The 16,242-nt window shown below is 42.0% G+C and overlaps 1 protein-coding gene across 3 annotated transcripts in view; it reads right to left on the reverse strand.

The window, feature by feature from the left end:
* The window catches only part of RASIP1 (Ras interacting protein 1), a 187,963-nt gene that overhangs the window by 54,026 nt on the left and 117,695 nt on the right, over nucleotides 1–16,242 (reverse strand). For all 3 annotated transcript variants that reach the window (XM_082273509.1, XM_082273507.1, XM_082273508.1), the window contains exon 7: nucleotides 6,906–7,057. In XM_082273509.1, coding sequence (XP_082129635.1) covers nucleotides 6,906–7,057 — 152 coding nt within the window. The remainder of the gene's footprint in view (nucleotides 1–6,905; nucleotides 7,058–16,242) is intronic.

A 16,242-nucleotide genomic window follows, 5' to 3' on the forward strand; every position in this document is an offset into this window, starting at 1 on the left:
AAAACATCAGACATCTCATCCCTCAGAGTCGGAAAAATGCATATTTTTTCCCCCCTCCCCTTTCCCATTTTTCCTTTTATTTTCCCCAACTCTCGCCTTCACTGGCTCAATCTCGAAGAAGGGCAACAGGCCTTAACCTCAAAACATAAACAATAGATTAAACAAAAATAAAACAGAACAATCATCAGAAACATTTAAACCAGGGAAAGTAAACCCAGTCCACTTAGTTCCAGCAAGAGGGCAATACCCTACCCCCAGCAGAGACAATTCAAACGGACACACCTTGGCCAATGTATGTATCTCAAATATCCACCTCTCCCTCTAGTTTATCAGTGGAGTCCACTCACCGAAACCAGACCTTCCTGAACTTCCTGGGGAATCCTCGTGCCTCATATGTCATGCGCTATAGCAGAATGTCAGCATTTACTACTTTCATACACATCTCTAACATCAGCCTTTCAGTATATATCCACCTCCTTGCTATGAGCTTGTGGACACAAAAGAAAAGGAGTCTGAGGAACAGATTTGTAGCCGCATCATCTCCTCATCCTCAATAATTCCCAGAAGACACAGCAAGGGGGAGCATACATTAGAAGGCCAAACTTATCGGCTATGAACTCCCTCACCCTAGACCATAAAGGCCTCACCCTAGAACAGCCCCACACCATGTGAAAAAAAGTTCAGTGAGCTAGCAGACATTTATGACAGGTTGAGGCATCCTTTTTATTCATACAGAACAGACGTACAGGTGTATAGTACATCTGATGCAGAAACCACAACCGAATCATCCTATCCGTGAAAGATATAACAGTGTTGAGGTAGGTATCAAACACCTCCTTCCACATGTCCTCTGACAACTCCGGTGCAGCAGCCAGCCATTGGGCCCTAGCTCGTTCAACGAGTCCAGGGTGCCCAGGTCCAAAGGCTTTATAATACCTGGAAATCATCTTGTCAGGGTCCAAAAAGACTCCAAAGAAGAATTAGTAAGCTGTACCACTCCACCCCTGAACTGCGCCAGTGCAGCATGACGAAGCTGTGCATACTTAAAGTGCCAAGTTCAGGTATCCTGAACTGCCCTCACATCTGTTCAAAAACACAGAGTTTCCCCTCAAGAAATATATAATGTATGTATCTAATTCCATACTGGGGCCACAGAAAGCCATCCTGAAGCTTAAAACATTCTCCTAGGGACACATAAAAACCATATAGGATTATTGGGGGACATAGATAAAGAGTTGTCACCAGCAATTCCGGAGCATATACGAAAAATTTTCCCAGGGGGAGCCATAACTGACCCCACTTCCCTACCCGGGACACCACCTCTATAGAGTATATTAAGTAAAGCCTCAAAGGACGTGGTGACTGCCACTTAGTGGTCACGTTTGGAATTTTGGGATAAAACCTCCAATGAAGAAAAATCACTTCCAGCCCCCCCATGGCCATAGGTAACTTCAGAACAGCCAAGGAGAGCCTGGGAATACGCGATCCCCATAGTAGACTAATGAGGACAGATTCTTTACTCATTAAAAACTATTTTTGGGATATAAACAAGATAATTAGATAAGACATACAGGAATTTAGGGAGAAATATAATTTGGAAAAAATGTATGCGCTCCATCAAGGTAACTGGTAATGCCTGCCATTTGTGCACTTTCTCCCGAAATGCCCCTATGATTGGGGACAAATTGACATTAATAAATTTAGATATTGGAAGTTGAATTAGAATCCCCAGATACCTAAAGGAGCTGGTCAGTGGAATGGGGCAGTCCCCAGGTAGCGTTGAGACTATATCAATAGGGAACAAAGACGACTTGGACCAGTTTATAGGGAACTCCAAATAATTCTCAAACTCCTTAATCAGGGTAAATGCAGCAGAAGGGCCTGGGTCCTGTAAATACAGAAGCATGTCATAGATTTGTACACATTCCTCCATTTGACCCAACCGAAACCCCGTAAAGGACGTACTCAATCGTAATTTGGCAGCTAGAGGTTCTATGGCCAAGGCAAACAGCAAGGGTGATAAAGTCCCACTGCCCGTCTGGTTCCCCTTGATATGGAAAAGGGTTTGGAAATAGTACCATTTACATGCAGTCTCACCAACGGGTCAATGTATAACAATCTTACCCAAGATACAAAGGTAGGCAGAAAGGCATAAGACTCTAGCAGATGAAAAAAATGAGGCCACTCCACTGAGTCAAAGGCTTTCTTGGTATCCAGCGAGGCTACCACCCTTGCACCGGAGTTGTCATGCAGAGTCTGAAGATCAACAAAGAGCCTCCTGCTATTCATCTGGGCACATCTACCAGGCATTAATCCAGTTTGGACCACCCTAATAAGTTTGAGTATAACCTCCTGAAGTCTACCTGCCAGAATTTTTGCAAGGATCTTAGTATCAACATTCATCAGCAAGATCGAGTGGTAGGAGTCGCACTCCTTAGGATCTTTCCTCATCTTAGGGATCAAAACTGCAAGAGCTTCTCTAATGGAGGGTGGCAAATTACCACCCTCTCTCGCTTATTCAAAGACCCATAATAAACAGGGTGCTAAGAGTTCACTAAATGTGCCATACCACTCAGAGGAGAGACCATCTAACCCAGGAGACTTCCAAGGAGAAAAGGAGGTAATAGCCACCCCAATCTCCTCCAAAGTAATATCCTTATCAAGCAACTCTCTGTCCTCCATTGATAACTCAGGAAGTGCTGTTCCTGACAAATAAGTTGGCAAAGCTGCTTGATCCAGAGAGGCCCGGGCACATACAATTCCTTATAATATTAGGTAAATACCTGCAGTATTTAAGCAGATTCAGCGACCTCCATCCTCTGGGATATATAAATGACACCAATATGCACAGGTACATAGTCAGGTCAGGCCAAGTATGCCAGTAAGCGACTGTTTTTATCCCCAAACTCAAATAGGCGCCTCCTCTGGGCCAGCATATTCATGGTAGTCAGGGCTGTCAAAACCGAACAGAACTTCCAAATTGCCTGCTGCCACTCCACCAGCCTATCCTGAGAAGGTTCCCAGATGCAGCCGTCTCCCTCTCTGTTACTGTGGAAGCCAGCTGCCGCTTGAAGCCATGTACCTCCGTCATAAACACCCCCCTCAAAGTTGCTTTAAAGGCCTCCCAATGAACCAGGAAGGATCCACTTGCCCCTTTTTCCACCCAAAAATGATGAATGGCTTGCGTACATTTAATCTTAATATACTCCTCCTGCAACCAATTAGCCTCCAAATGCCAGTGACGGATACCCTGCCGGACACCCAGGTCGATAGTGAAAGATATCTGAGAATGGTCAGAAAGTGCTTTGGGTAAATATTTGACCAAATCCACCAGACCCAACACCACACCTTCAGCAAGAATGGTGTCTATTCTGGATAACGACTTGTGTGTCTCAGAGTAACAAGAATATTCCTTAGACCTTTGTAACACCAAACATCCCTAAATCAATAAGTAGACAGCCATCCTGCCAAGGGGACTGATGGGCAGGAGGTACCGCCAACCTGTCCATCGCGGCAAAAAAGGTTTCTTAATTTGGTGGTCCTAACAAGGCTTAGAATATATTTATTTATGGTAAATAATTTTATAGGAGATGACAAATTGCATTAATGATAGAAAAAACTGTGCAATCAGTATCTCTACAGCTAACTTTTTTTTGCATCGGTGTCCTATAGGCACCTGCCTTCTGTGTGTAATAGTAAATCTGACCCTCGCCACTAATCATAATATCAGAGGACTTATAGTCTATTCTATTCTATAAGATAATGTATATTTTATGGGATTTGTATTCATAAACCATAGGAAATATGCAGGCAACCATCAGGTGACTAGGCACTTGCTAAGGCCAACCCTAGAGCATACTCATATAACCTCACCCACGCCATAAGAGTCTTGATTTTTGCTAGTATCCTAGGAGATGGACCTGTTCTCCCTTCTGGGGAAGTATTTTTCTCTTTTAACCATTCGATTCTTTTCTGTTATGCTTCTGTTAAGGTTTGATTGCTTATTTCCTGGTCTATATAACAGACATCAGATTGATTACCCTAAGCGGGCACTCTGGGAACCATATTCAGACACCATTGTGTGAGGCTGGCCCATAATGTTTGCTTTGGGAACTGGCTTCAGTGTCAGATGCCCACTTTGGCATACAGGTTCATTTTTATGGTTCCCACACCCCTAAAATAGTATTAAACCCAAAAGAAAACCTTTATTATATTGCAGCTTAACAATTCTTAGATGTGGTTACTGAATTCGTTTTATTTTTTAAGGTTTTTCTTCCTTTTATTTTTACTTGGTGAACAATCTGACCTGTGGAAGTAGCATTTATTTACCACTAACAGGAGTGCTTATAATGATCAGTTTTTATTTATGTAAAATGTTTAAAAAAAGATTGTGTTCTGCAACTGCTTAAAAAGTGTTGGCTAGAGTTCAGCTTTAATGTAATTTAAAAGTGTATTTATTTCTGCTAGTGCATCTAACACTCCCTCCCCCCCCCCCCCAAGATTAACAGTGCTGTTGCTCCTTCATCCAGACTGTAGGCACTCTAATACAGGAGGTGGATTACTAGTTGAAAAAATAAAAGAAAACAAACGCAGCCACCATCTGTAATGATCGGAAAGCTACAATATATTTTATTTTTGGTTTTGGGTTTAATACCACTTTAAAGTGGATGTAAACCTTTTTGTTTTTTATTAAAATAACAAACATGTCATACTTACCTTCTCAGTGGTTTTGCACAGAGCAGCTGCAATCCTCCACTTCTGGGGTCCCCACCAGCGCTTCAGGCCCCTCCTCTTCGGCTGGTGCCCCCATGGAAAGCTGATTTCCATGGGGGCACCTGTGCGTACTCTTTCCCAAGTGCCACTGCTGCGTCTAATGACACAGACAATGAGACCCTGCCCCCCTCCATTCCACAGAGCAGCCGCAATCCTCCACTTCTGGGGTCCCCGCCAGCGCTTCAGGCCCCTCCTCTTCAGTGGGTGACCCCATGGAAAGCTGATATCCATGGGGGCACCTGTGCGTGCTCGCTTCCGAGTCCCGCTGCTGAGTCCAATGACACAGACAGCGGAACCCAGCCACGCCCCCCACTCTCATGTCACAGCATTTGGTTTACAGCAATGGGAGCCAATGGCTCCTGCTGCTATCAATCTGTCCAATGAGGAGGGAGACAGCAGAGAGAGACAGCGGCGGAAGCCACTGCTGTCATGCTCATGGCTGGATCGGATCAGATCGGGCTCAGGTTAGAAATAGGGGGGCATAGAATGCATTAAGGTGAAAAACCTTAAGGCTTTAGAACCACTTTAAGACTGCTTCAGGGGTATGCCCACCGTAACTGTTGAAGCCTGGACCCTTAGTAGGCCCAGCATCCTAGATAAGGTAAAATATGTTGGCACTGGTCCCCGGCTTTTAATACTACAACCCAGAGTGCGTAGCACACTGTGCTGTTTTACAGGCAGAAGATATTGGAGCTATTTGCTTTATTGTGGTAACCCCTGCCATTTTGTCTATAACATTTCTTGGCATAAGCAATTTAAACTTGGGAGTTTTCCTCAGCCTATATAGACTTAGACTCAGGAGGATTGGGATAACTGTGTCACACCTCCCAGATGGGGCATTACCGCCTGCCTTTTTCCCCAGAAAAAGTACACAGTACGTTGCTTTACTCCAGTTGCCATCGTCTACAGAGATACAGCCACAGAAACACGGTCAACGGCTGGGATATAGCAGCTCCTGCATCCGATCACATAAAACCCCATCCATTCCAACCTCCATTCTGTAAGTAATCCTATTGACGACTGCCCCACTTAGCAATGGTGGATCATGCAAGGGAGCTGGGACAAAAGGGCCAAACAGCATGCATTCTGCAGGAAGCCTACAGAAAACTCTAAACACTGCTTAGGTTGATTCGTTGTTCCCTTGTCCCCTAGCAATGTCCTATTATGACTCAGCTCCCTATCAAGCACACACCATGCGACCTGTCTGACAAAAGCAGATTTCTCTAAACTACGTTCAAACTGTAAAAAACTGTAAGCAGTTATAGGACCTTCATTTTCCAGTGGCCAGAAATGCTTCATATCCTCTATTCCCCCAAACCAAGTTCAGTAATCAGAAGTGGGATCTCCTTTACTTTAAAATAGTATGGAAAAAAGTATTGGGGACCCTAATTTTGTAGTCCAGACCATAGAGGATTTTCCTTCCCCGGCATTTTAGTAAATTCTCTCTCTACATTTCACTTTATGAAATGCTCCAAATACTCTCTACTGTGGTCACACCTACTGATGCGGTGCACATTAGTCTTTTCCCAACAGCACCTGACTCTCTACAGCCTAAACATGGCACTATGTTCACTAAGAAGCTGGCTAAAAAGAGAAATAAGTGAAAAACATTCCCATACATGCACAAACTGATGGCTCACTTTATGAAGACTGGTCCAATCCAGAAAGGGTATTCGCTTCTCATAAGATTTTTTGCTGAAATGTATCCTATGAAAAAGGTATTTTATGGTAGTGAATTCTGCCATTTCATTTCCCAGTAAGCACCTTACAGTTCCTATTGAGGATCTTTTAAGGATTCCCTTGATAGGCATCTGGAAGCCCTCATAAAGGCCTTCTTGGCCCTTGCAGGTCCTGCCCTGCTTCTTGCGTGAAGCTAAAAAATACAGTAATTTTGGATGGAATGACTTTTTATGAAAATTCATAAAAGTATGACACCCAGGATTCCTTTCTAAATGTATTACTAGTATATCTCAGTTGGTATGGACACCGTGTTGCCTAGCAAAGGCTAACCTATATATATATTTTTTTTTTATCTTAATTCTCTATTTCCTTGTACTAACATTTTTCAATAAAAACATATTGAAACAAAAAAATGTATAAAAGCATAAAAAATATTTAAAAAAAATGTAAACCTTCTGAATCCCATTCTTTCTCCATATCTAGGATTTTCTTCTGCACAAAATTGAGAAGCTCCATGGAATTTGCCATCCATAGCATTAAGGGTCGAAGATCAGTGGCCACCTCCTCAATCCCCAGTGTACTCAAGAAACTTCTGTCTTGTTGGCTGAAATAATCAACAAAAATGTTCTTATCGTTTTTATCAAGGAACTCAACCAGAAGCAATCTTTATTTCGGGAAGAAAACAGTCAATCTACAGAAAAGTGTCAGGAAAAGAGAAATGCTTTTCATCAGTACACAAACTGTAAAAGCCTTTAAACTCCAAACAATGAATGTCAACAATTACCATCTAACTGGTATTATGTCACTGTAGCACGCAAGCTGTGGTGAACAAATAATACATTAAAGTAAAACATTAAAATATGGTAAGGAATATAAGAAAAGCATTCAAAATGGTACAATTGTTTCAGTGTGTTTTTTTAGATACGGCCATAGTCAACGCTGTAGCTACAAAGTACATACTGTACATTTTTAAAAGTGCATGTTAAACAACTTTTATATTTTTATGATTTGGTAAAAACAATTTTTTGTGACTGGATAAAAACATGTTTTTAAAGGCTTGTAATTGTAAAAGTTTTGTCAGTATTTTAATCGTTTTTATTAAGTTTCAGTTCAGTTTTACATACAACAATAAAACAGAAGAGATTTCTTCCATATTACAGACTCGTCTTATCCCCCCTATATCCCACCACCCCTAATCCCCTATTCCCCTTACATTTGGTTGCATTCCCCTGTTGCGGTCCTACTCCTCCTTTTCTAAATTAATTTGACACGCCCCAGTCTTTAGTCATTCCCACTGATCTTTCCATATTTCATTGTAGTCTCTAGTCTTTTTAAAGTTAGTCGATTTTTTCCATTTATTTGAGAAACATTCTACTTGTTCTTCATCTCTCTTGCACAAGTATTCCATGTCATAAATCTATTCAACTCCCTTATGGTAGGAGCTTCTGTATAATTTTCTGTTATTTAACTGTATTTCTTTTTAAACAAAACTTTCCAAGCAAGGCCTAGTGAATGTCCTTGGCCAAGCTCTATTGCTTTCTCTGCAGTGGCGAAAAGTGACTCAGGGCCTTGCTATGCCTTCTAATAAAACATGTGCAATTTGTTTAGTTGCAAATTGAAATTCGGTTGCAGTTTTCATTATTTGGAGATTTAGATGTATCCAAATCTCCAAATCATAATGTTAATGAATTTCAATAAATCTGAAATAAATTATAACGAAAACAACAAAATTCATTAGTATTCATTCTTTTTATTTGGATGTGATAGTTTGGGCCTTTTGTTAATATTGTAATGAACTAGAACTAGACGAGGGTGCACTTCCCTACGCACCAAAAGGCCACTTATCTAAAACTTAACCTTTATTATAAGTCATAAAAGGTATGTAAATGACTATAACAGATATCCCTATAGGGTGAAGTCAATGCCACTATATATGATGAACCAAAGTTCTATCTCTATGTGGTAATATTTACATCTACCAAGGTAATTGGTAAAACTTCTCTTAATATATGCATATTGTATTAGCTGACAGGAATGGAACCTGGTGTGGTCTTCTGCTGCTATAGCCCATCTACTTCAAGGTTCAATGTGTTGTGCTTTCAAAGATGGCATTCTGCATACCTTGGTTGAGACGGGTGGTTATTTAAGTTACGGTTGCCTTTCTATCATCTCGAACCAGTCTGCCCATTCTCCTCTGACATCAACAAGGCATTTTTATCCACACAACTGCCGCTCATAGGATATTTTCTCTTTTTCGGACCATTCTCTGTAAACCCTAGAGATGGTTGTGCATGAAAATCCCAGTAGATCGGCAGTTTTTTAAATACTCAGACCAGCCAGTCTGGCACCAACAACCATGCCACAATCAAAGTCACTTAAATCCCCTTTCTTCCCCATTCTGATGCTCGGTTTCAACTTCAGCAAGCCATCTTCACCACGTCTAGATGCCTAAAAGCACTGAGTTGTTGCCATGTGATTGGCTGATTAGAAATTTGTGTTAGCAAGTATATTCGGGGGTTTTTGGAACATTTTTGTGCAGGCTTTTTGAGTTGACAAGTGATCAATGAAAAAACAGTAAAACGCCTGTAATCTGCCAAAAAATAAGCTCATGTATTTTTTTTAACGATTCGTGTTTTGCTTAAGTGAACAGAACGCTCAGATGTGAACCGGGGCCATTAAAATTAATGGGATTTGTCTTGTTGGGCGTTTTTAGAGCTGAGGCTTAGAGCTGAAAATCACCCCAAAATGCCTAGAAGTGAACAGAGCCTAAGGCAGTGGTGTATTTAGGTTTTGTGCTGCCCTAGGCCTGACTAAACTCATGCACCCCCTAATTTAAATTTTACCCACCCCTTCCTGCCAAGGCCACACTTCTTCCGTTTAAGAACCCCCATTATCTGCAAACGACACCCCTTCCTCTTTAGGCTTCACCAACTCAGTGGCTGGTGTGAATGGACCCTAAGCTGTGTTGAGAGGCTTTTGTTTGCTTCAAGTAGGTTTTCCATACCTATGCAAGTCTATTGGAATGCGCAATCTGAATTAAGCACAGATAAATACAAGTCAGAAGGAGGTCAAGTGCACCTGTCAATTAATTCTGAATGATCACTGAAGCATCTCAAACTGATGTCAGAACAAATGCCAGTGCTAAGTGATAACAAAAGCACTTCCAGTGGTGGAAGTGCTCATATTGACCTGCTAAAGTACCCCTAAATGACATCACATTGGGCCAGCAGATAGGGTTGGGCTGAATCCATATTTGTGGATTATTGGACATACAATGCTGATCTGACAACACAGGTACCGTTCATGGCTGTCAGTGCCACTTATCCCAGGAGGAATACAGGGGACGGGGACTTGTCCAACTACAGTTTCATTTGAAGGTGGTCATGTGACTTTCACAAACCAGTATAATAGTCAAAGCATTAGGACTCAATCAGGCCAAAAATGGCCCCAAAATATGTCAACACACAGACTGAAAGATCTTTTACCTGTGTATGTTTAATTACAATACATTTTGATAAATAAAACCGGATTAACTGGCATTAAGATGTTCCTATAGAGAAAAACCTAAGACAAATCAGCAGGTTGCAAAAACCATGACCAAAAAAAAGTATATGTTCCAGCTTTTCTCCTCATCCAGAAGACTACAAAACCCCGGTATGCCGCAGAGGAGGGTAGGTGGAGCATTAGGCTGCCAGTGCCACACTTACTAGTAATGGCAGCCGCCAGTTGTATTAGGTGCAGCCGCCGGTCTGTCCAAACATCAGGGCAGTCATGGGCCACCAGCCAGTATGATCATACTGGCAGCAGTGCGGCCACTTTATGGGGGCGCCAGACCGATTTGCCTCCTAGGCCCTGCCACCCGGCCCAGTCCGGCTCATAAGACTTTTAGTGTAGCGCAAGCGGTGGGGACTCTTTTTGTGCAGGAGCCGGGGGGAGACTGTTTTTTTCATGCGGGGGGCGGCTTTTATTGTCGCCTACCTGCAGAGTGTAAGAAGAGTAGAGGAATGGTCACACTTCCCATAGGATGCAATCAGAATTTATTAATGAAGTAAAAAGAGGCACAGGATGTAACAGACATCATGCAGGGTACAAAAGGATGACGCGTTTCACACGACTAAGTGTGCTTTATCAAACCATGATAAAACCATGATGGTTTGATAAAGCACGCTTAGTCATATGAAACGCGTCATCCTTTTGTCCCCTGTATGATGCCTGTTACATCCTGTGCCTCTTTTTACTTTATTAATAAATGTGAAGTGCGCCCATTCCTCTACTCTTCTTACAATTGGAATCTGCAGTAGTGGCAGGGTGTGCACCCCAGCAGGATTTTGTTCATTTCAGCCTATGAGAATCACCTGGAGTTTCTGTCTTCACCTGCAAAGTGCCGCCCTAGACCAAGATACCGCATTGGCACCTTCACATACCGCAGGTAGTGCATTGATATTTTTTAGGAGGAATTCCAGAAAAAAGATAATGCTTTTCCCTATAACATAGCAAATCTTTACTTTTTATGTTTAGTCCCACTAATTATAGGGTAATGGAGCATAGCCCAGTGTCACCTGTGAGCCTCATGTAGGACTTTGATGAAAAATGGCTTTGTTGAAAGACATACTGAGATTCACAACTGTAGACAAAGCAAATATTTTAAAGAAAGTGTCATTAATTATTTTGAAAAAAACACTTTGTATTATGAATGATTAAGTGACATAAGGCTGCTAGGAACAAAAATAAATAGAGCAGAGGATCAAAAATGGTGTGAACTTTTACACACTAGGGAAACTAATAAACAGGATGGGCCCAGCGTCTCAAATTCTTGGTTTCCATGTGTTTAAAGTACCATGAATAAAACATCTAAAACACAATGCATATTCATTGTGAAAGCCAGGACACAGTGAAATAATCATTCTATATACAAATAAAGAACAAACACTCATTTCTGTTTAAGATCCAGCTGGGAATTCCATATAAGCTGTATAAAGACGCAGATGTTACCGTGTGTTACTATATCAAATGGTATGAAGAAACACATAGCATTTCACATAATGGGACAATGTAACACTAAAAATGTTTATTGATTTCCGCTATCAAGCCGCATCACACAGGATTACAAAAGCCAATAAATACATACATAATGCTTTTTTAATGCAAGGCTTTTATAGCATGCTGTGAAGTCAAGAAGGTTTATTCAATTGTTTTTTCAAAATACACAAAATTTCCTGTAATGCATAAAAGCAATTGGATGGCATTTACCAAGCTAAGACTGCCAAGATTTGATATAAAAAATAAAGAGTAATAAAAATCAACCAAAGGAGACTACAATATCCATTCACTTTGTTTATCCAAGATTAAGGGACCACTAAGCTTAAAATTAGAAAGTTATAAAAGAAAGATTATATGAAAATGCTACTAGTATTATTCATAACTCTCCCAGGTATTCAAAAAAATATTGTAAAGTGTTTAAGTAGTAATAGGAGACTGTTGGGTATTGTGTCCCCATGCAAATATTTCTATTGCTCTCGACTGTGCCTGTTGTGCTAAACCAGAACTACTGTATACGCAGACATGAAAATGCCATAATTGATCCAGATACACTATATTGTTAAAAGTATTGGGACGCCTGACTTTACACGCACATGAACTTTAATGGCATCCCAGTTTTAGTCTGTAGGGTTCAATATTGAGTTGGCCCATTGCAGCTATAACAGCTTCAACTCTTCTACCGGTACCTGGACCCAAAGCTGATTGAAGAATCAGCCATTATACTGAATGGGCACGCTGGGCAGTTGCCCGGGGCCCCACTTGCCCAGGGGGCCCCACCCACCCGGGGGCCCAGCCCCAGCCAAGCATTAGTCCCGATTCCCGTGTGCATCCCGCCTCCCAACTTAGCAGGTGGCAAGCGCCTGTCGGTCCTGCACTGCTGTCAGGTCACTTGGGCCATGTAGGGGGGAGTCCACAAGTGCAGGAATGCCTGTCCCCCCCTCCACAGAAACAAGCACACACAGGACATTTGAGTCTGACTCCCGTCCCTGTGTGTGTGTTCACGGAACCCAGCTGCTGAACTTGTAACTGTCATTAGCCTTGTACTGCTGTACCAATAAATATTGCCTTATCGATAATTTGCATTTTAATTCCGTGGGTGATTGTGTAGACAGGGCCCCAGTGCACTGCATTGCCCGGGGCCCTTTAATGCTCTTAAAATGGCACTGGCTCAGGTGGAGACGCTGCTGAAACCCATGGACAGGTGAGTGTCCTTTTATTATAAGTCAGCAGCTACAGGATTTGTAGCTTCAACCCCTGCAGCAGAAAGAATATGACTTCAGGGGTATGGGGACAGTGAGTTCTTCAGATTTCAACTAGAATAGCGATCATCAGCATAAAAAACACTTTGCATGAAATGTACAGTGGGTAAAGAAAAGAATCACCCCCTTTAAAATAATCAGATTTTGTTGCTTTGCAGCCTGAATTGAAGATAGAGACAGTTTTTGTTCTATCTAGCTGTATTTACTAGTGCACTTTATAATATCCAAGTGGAAGATATAACACCAACATGTCAGAAAAAATAAAAAATAAATTCAAAAACAGAATCACTGAGTTGGAAAATTATTCTCTCCCCCCCCCCCCCCCCACCCTTATGTCAGTATTTTGTTGGACCACGTTTTGCTTTAACTAAGGCCTTTAGTCTGTTGGGATATGCCTCTACTGGCTTTGCACAACTAGACTTTGCAATATTTTCCCACTCTTCTTTGTAGAACTGCTCAAGTTCAATTACATTTGATGGTGACCATTTGTGGACTGCCGTCCTCAAGTCATTCCACAGATCTTCAATGGGGTTTAAGTCTGGGGTCTGACTAGGCCATGCAAGGACATCTGCCTTCAACAATTGCATGGTCATTTTTGCTGTGTGCTTTGGGTCATTGTCATGTTGGGATGTACATTTTCTTCCCATTGGCAACTTTCTGGCAGAGAGCAGCAGATTTTCCTCAAGAATTGGATGGGATTTTGCCCCATCCATTTTGTCCTTCTATCCTGACAAGTGCTCCAGTCCCTGCTGCAGAGAAATGCCCTTATAACAGGATATTGCCACCTCCATGCTTTACTGTAGTAATGGTGTTATTTGGATGGGGAGCTGTACTGGATTTCAGCCAGACATAATGTTTGGTGCTGAGGCCAAAAAAATAAATTTTAGTCTCATTGGACCACCTTAAATGCGCCTTGAAGATTCTGAGGCCACATGGAAAAAGGTGTTATGGTAAGATGAGTCAAAAATTTAATTATTTTGTCGCAAAGTGTTGGCAAATATTGGAAAGTCTAGATGCGAAAAGTTAGTAGAGACATATCCTAACAGACTAAAGGCTGTAATTAAAGCAAAAGGTGGTTCAACAAAATACTGGTATAAGGGGGGGGATCCTTTTTCAAACTCAGTGATTCTGTTTTTCATTTTTTTTTCTGACATGTTGGTGTTATATCTTGCACTTGTATGTATGTTGGATGTTATATGTTGCACTACTATATGCAGCTGGATAAAACAACAATTGTGTCTGTCTTCATTTCAGGCGGCAAAGCACCAAAATGTATTTATTTTAAAGGGGACGAAGGGGCACACATGCCTCGAACGCTAGCACCTCCCCGCTTCCACCGGATGTAATGAGGGAGAAGCTGTGACGCCGACAGGACACCAGGAAGTGCCAGAAGCCACTGACACAGCCAGTACCCACGGCTCCTGCCTCCCCTGCAGTGGATCGGATGACTTGCTGTAAAGGCTGCTTTCCTATCACTCATGTGAGTGCATTACCTTTTATGCCAATAAAGGATTGTTTTAATACTACACTCAGGTGGCGCTGCTCTGTTCTCTCTTTTTATTTGGCTTTTTTTACAAAACTTACCCTCGGCTCATTTTTCCTTTTTTTTGTGTGTTTTCGTGTTTTTTTGAGTTTTGGGTTTAGGCATCTTTTCTACTCTACTCTAATGGACACATTGGCCAATATGGAGGGGAGTTTCTAGGCAGAAAAAAATGAGAGCTCAAAAAAGCTCAAAAGCCTTTAGGAGCATCGTCTTTGAGATGAGTGTGCTGGAGCCCTTAGAGCTTTGGAGAGAGATAAGTAAACACTACACATATGTATGCTTTGCTCAGAATTCATGACTGAGCTTTACAACCACTTTAATCTAATTTGACAAGTTTGCCTTTATGTTCATGTGTTTCTCAGGGGAAAAAATAACATATTTTAATGCTTGTATATGCCTGTAAATGTTGAGTAAAACCTTTCCTTTTTCGATAAATGCCTGAATTTAGATCCAATGATGTCTTCACCAGGCTTCCCAATGCAATGCAGGCAGATGGTGGTGGTGGTGGAAGCAGCCAGGAGGATGCGGTGTGTAGATTCCTGAAAACATCACAGCACCCTGCCGCATTACTCCTCTGGAGAGCCCTCAGGCCTGATGCAAACAGTGAGCTGGTTTTTGGGAGGGGTTATGAACAAAGCAAAATGTCTAGATAAGCAGATATTCTCCTGAAGGAGTGAGTTCCTAGGCAGATTGCATTTGCATGCATGTAAGCATACCTCCCAACTTTTTGAGATGGGAATGAGGGTCACCCATAAGCATAAGTATATAGTCGTAGGGCACACCCCGTCACACCCCCTGAATGGAGAATTCTACAAAAAAAAGATTAGTTAGTGCTTTTTTTACCACTACTATTCCTTTATATTGGCTTTTGAAGTGTACAAATGCAGAATTTAGAAATTGGATGAAAGGTTTAGCACTGGAAAACACTTTTTGAAAGATACAAAGCGCATTTTTATATAGAACTATATAGATCGGAACAAAATGAGGGACAAAAGAGGAGGAAAGAAGGACAGATGGACTTTGTTCCAAATCAGGGGCAGTCCCTCGAAATCAGGGACAGTTGGGACCTATGTGTAAGGGGGGGATGACTGGTGGTCTATCATGTCCCCCATGCTTCCCTCTTTTGTTGGGCGCCAAGCAAGGGTCACATGAGAGGTTCCCCCTTGGGATGGGTTCCTGGACTATGCCAGGCATTGGACGGGGTCACTAACCCATGCTCACTAATGCTTGGGGACCAGGCAGGAGCTGCGGTCATGTGAAAGTCAAGCATGAAGGTAGGCTCATAACTCCTTGATGAGCCTTACATGTGCAGTACCCAAGGTACGGAGTGCTTGGCGGTGCTCTGACAGAGAAGTCCATGTTGCAGGGTTCTTCTGGTGATTTGATGTTCCAGGCGAGCTATATGTCCCAGCAAGTTTTTATCATATATTCCCCATATGTTTCCCAAGTGTTCCCAGGAGCCCCTCTTGGGTCTGGACCTCTTCCCTTTTATATACAGAAGAGGGGGGAAATTTGGGACTTTGAGTGAGACCCACAGTGGGATATGCCGAGGGTCTCCATCCCTATTCAATCGAATATAAGAGAAGGGTCGGGACTTTAGATGAAAGACATGACCAGGCTATCAGGATCACAATTATACATTTATTAAAGACAGCAGATGATAGGCATTGTCTTCTTTCCTTTCTTTTCTTCTTTTTTCTTGGTACTTTTGTCTGAGGATCGCACCATGTCACGCTCCTGTCCGGTTACTTTCAGGATTGGGGTCTTTACTCCTCACTATTTGGCTTCTTTCACACTTGGGCCATTCAGCCCCTCACATTCAAAATTTGATCACACTATTCCTCTTTGGTTCTAACCCCCCCTCCCCCCCTACTGCATTACCTACCTCTATTTCATACATCTATACCTAGTAAGCAGCATTACAATATAATACACTCCTTACTCTAT

This window comes from Pelophylax lessonae (genome assembly GCF_965119305.1).
Source record: "Pelophylax lessonae genome assembly, chromosome: 12".
NCBI lineage: Eukaryota > Metazoa > Chordata > Amphibia > Anura > Ranidae > Pelophylax > Pelophylax lessonae.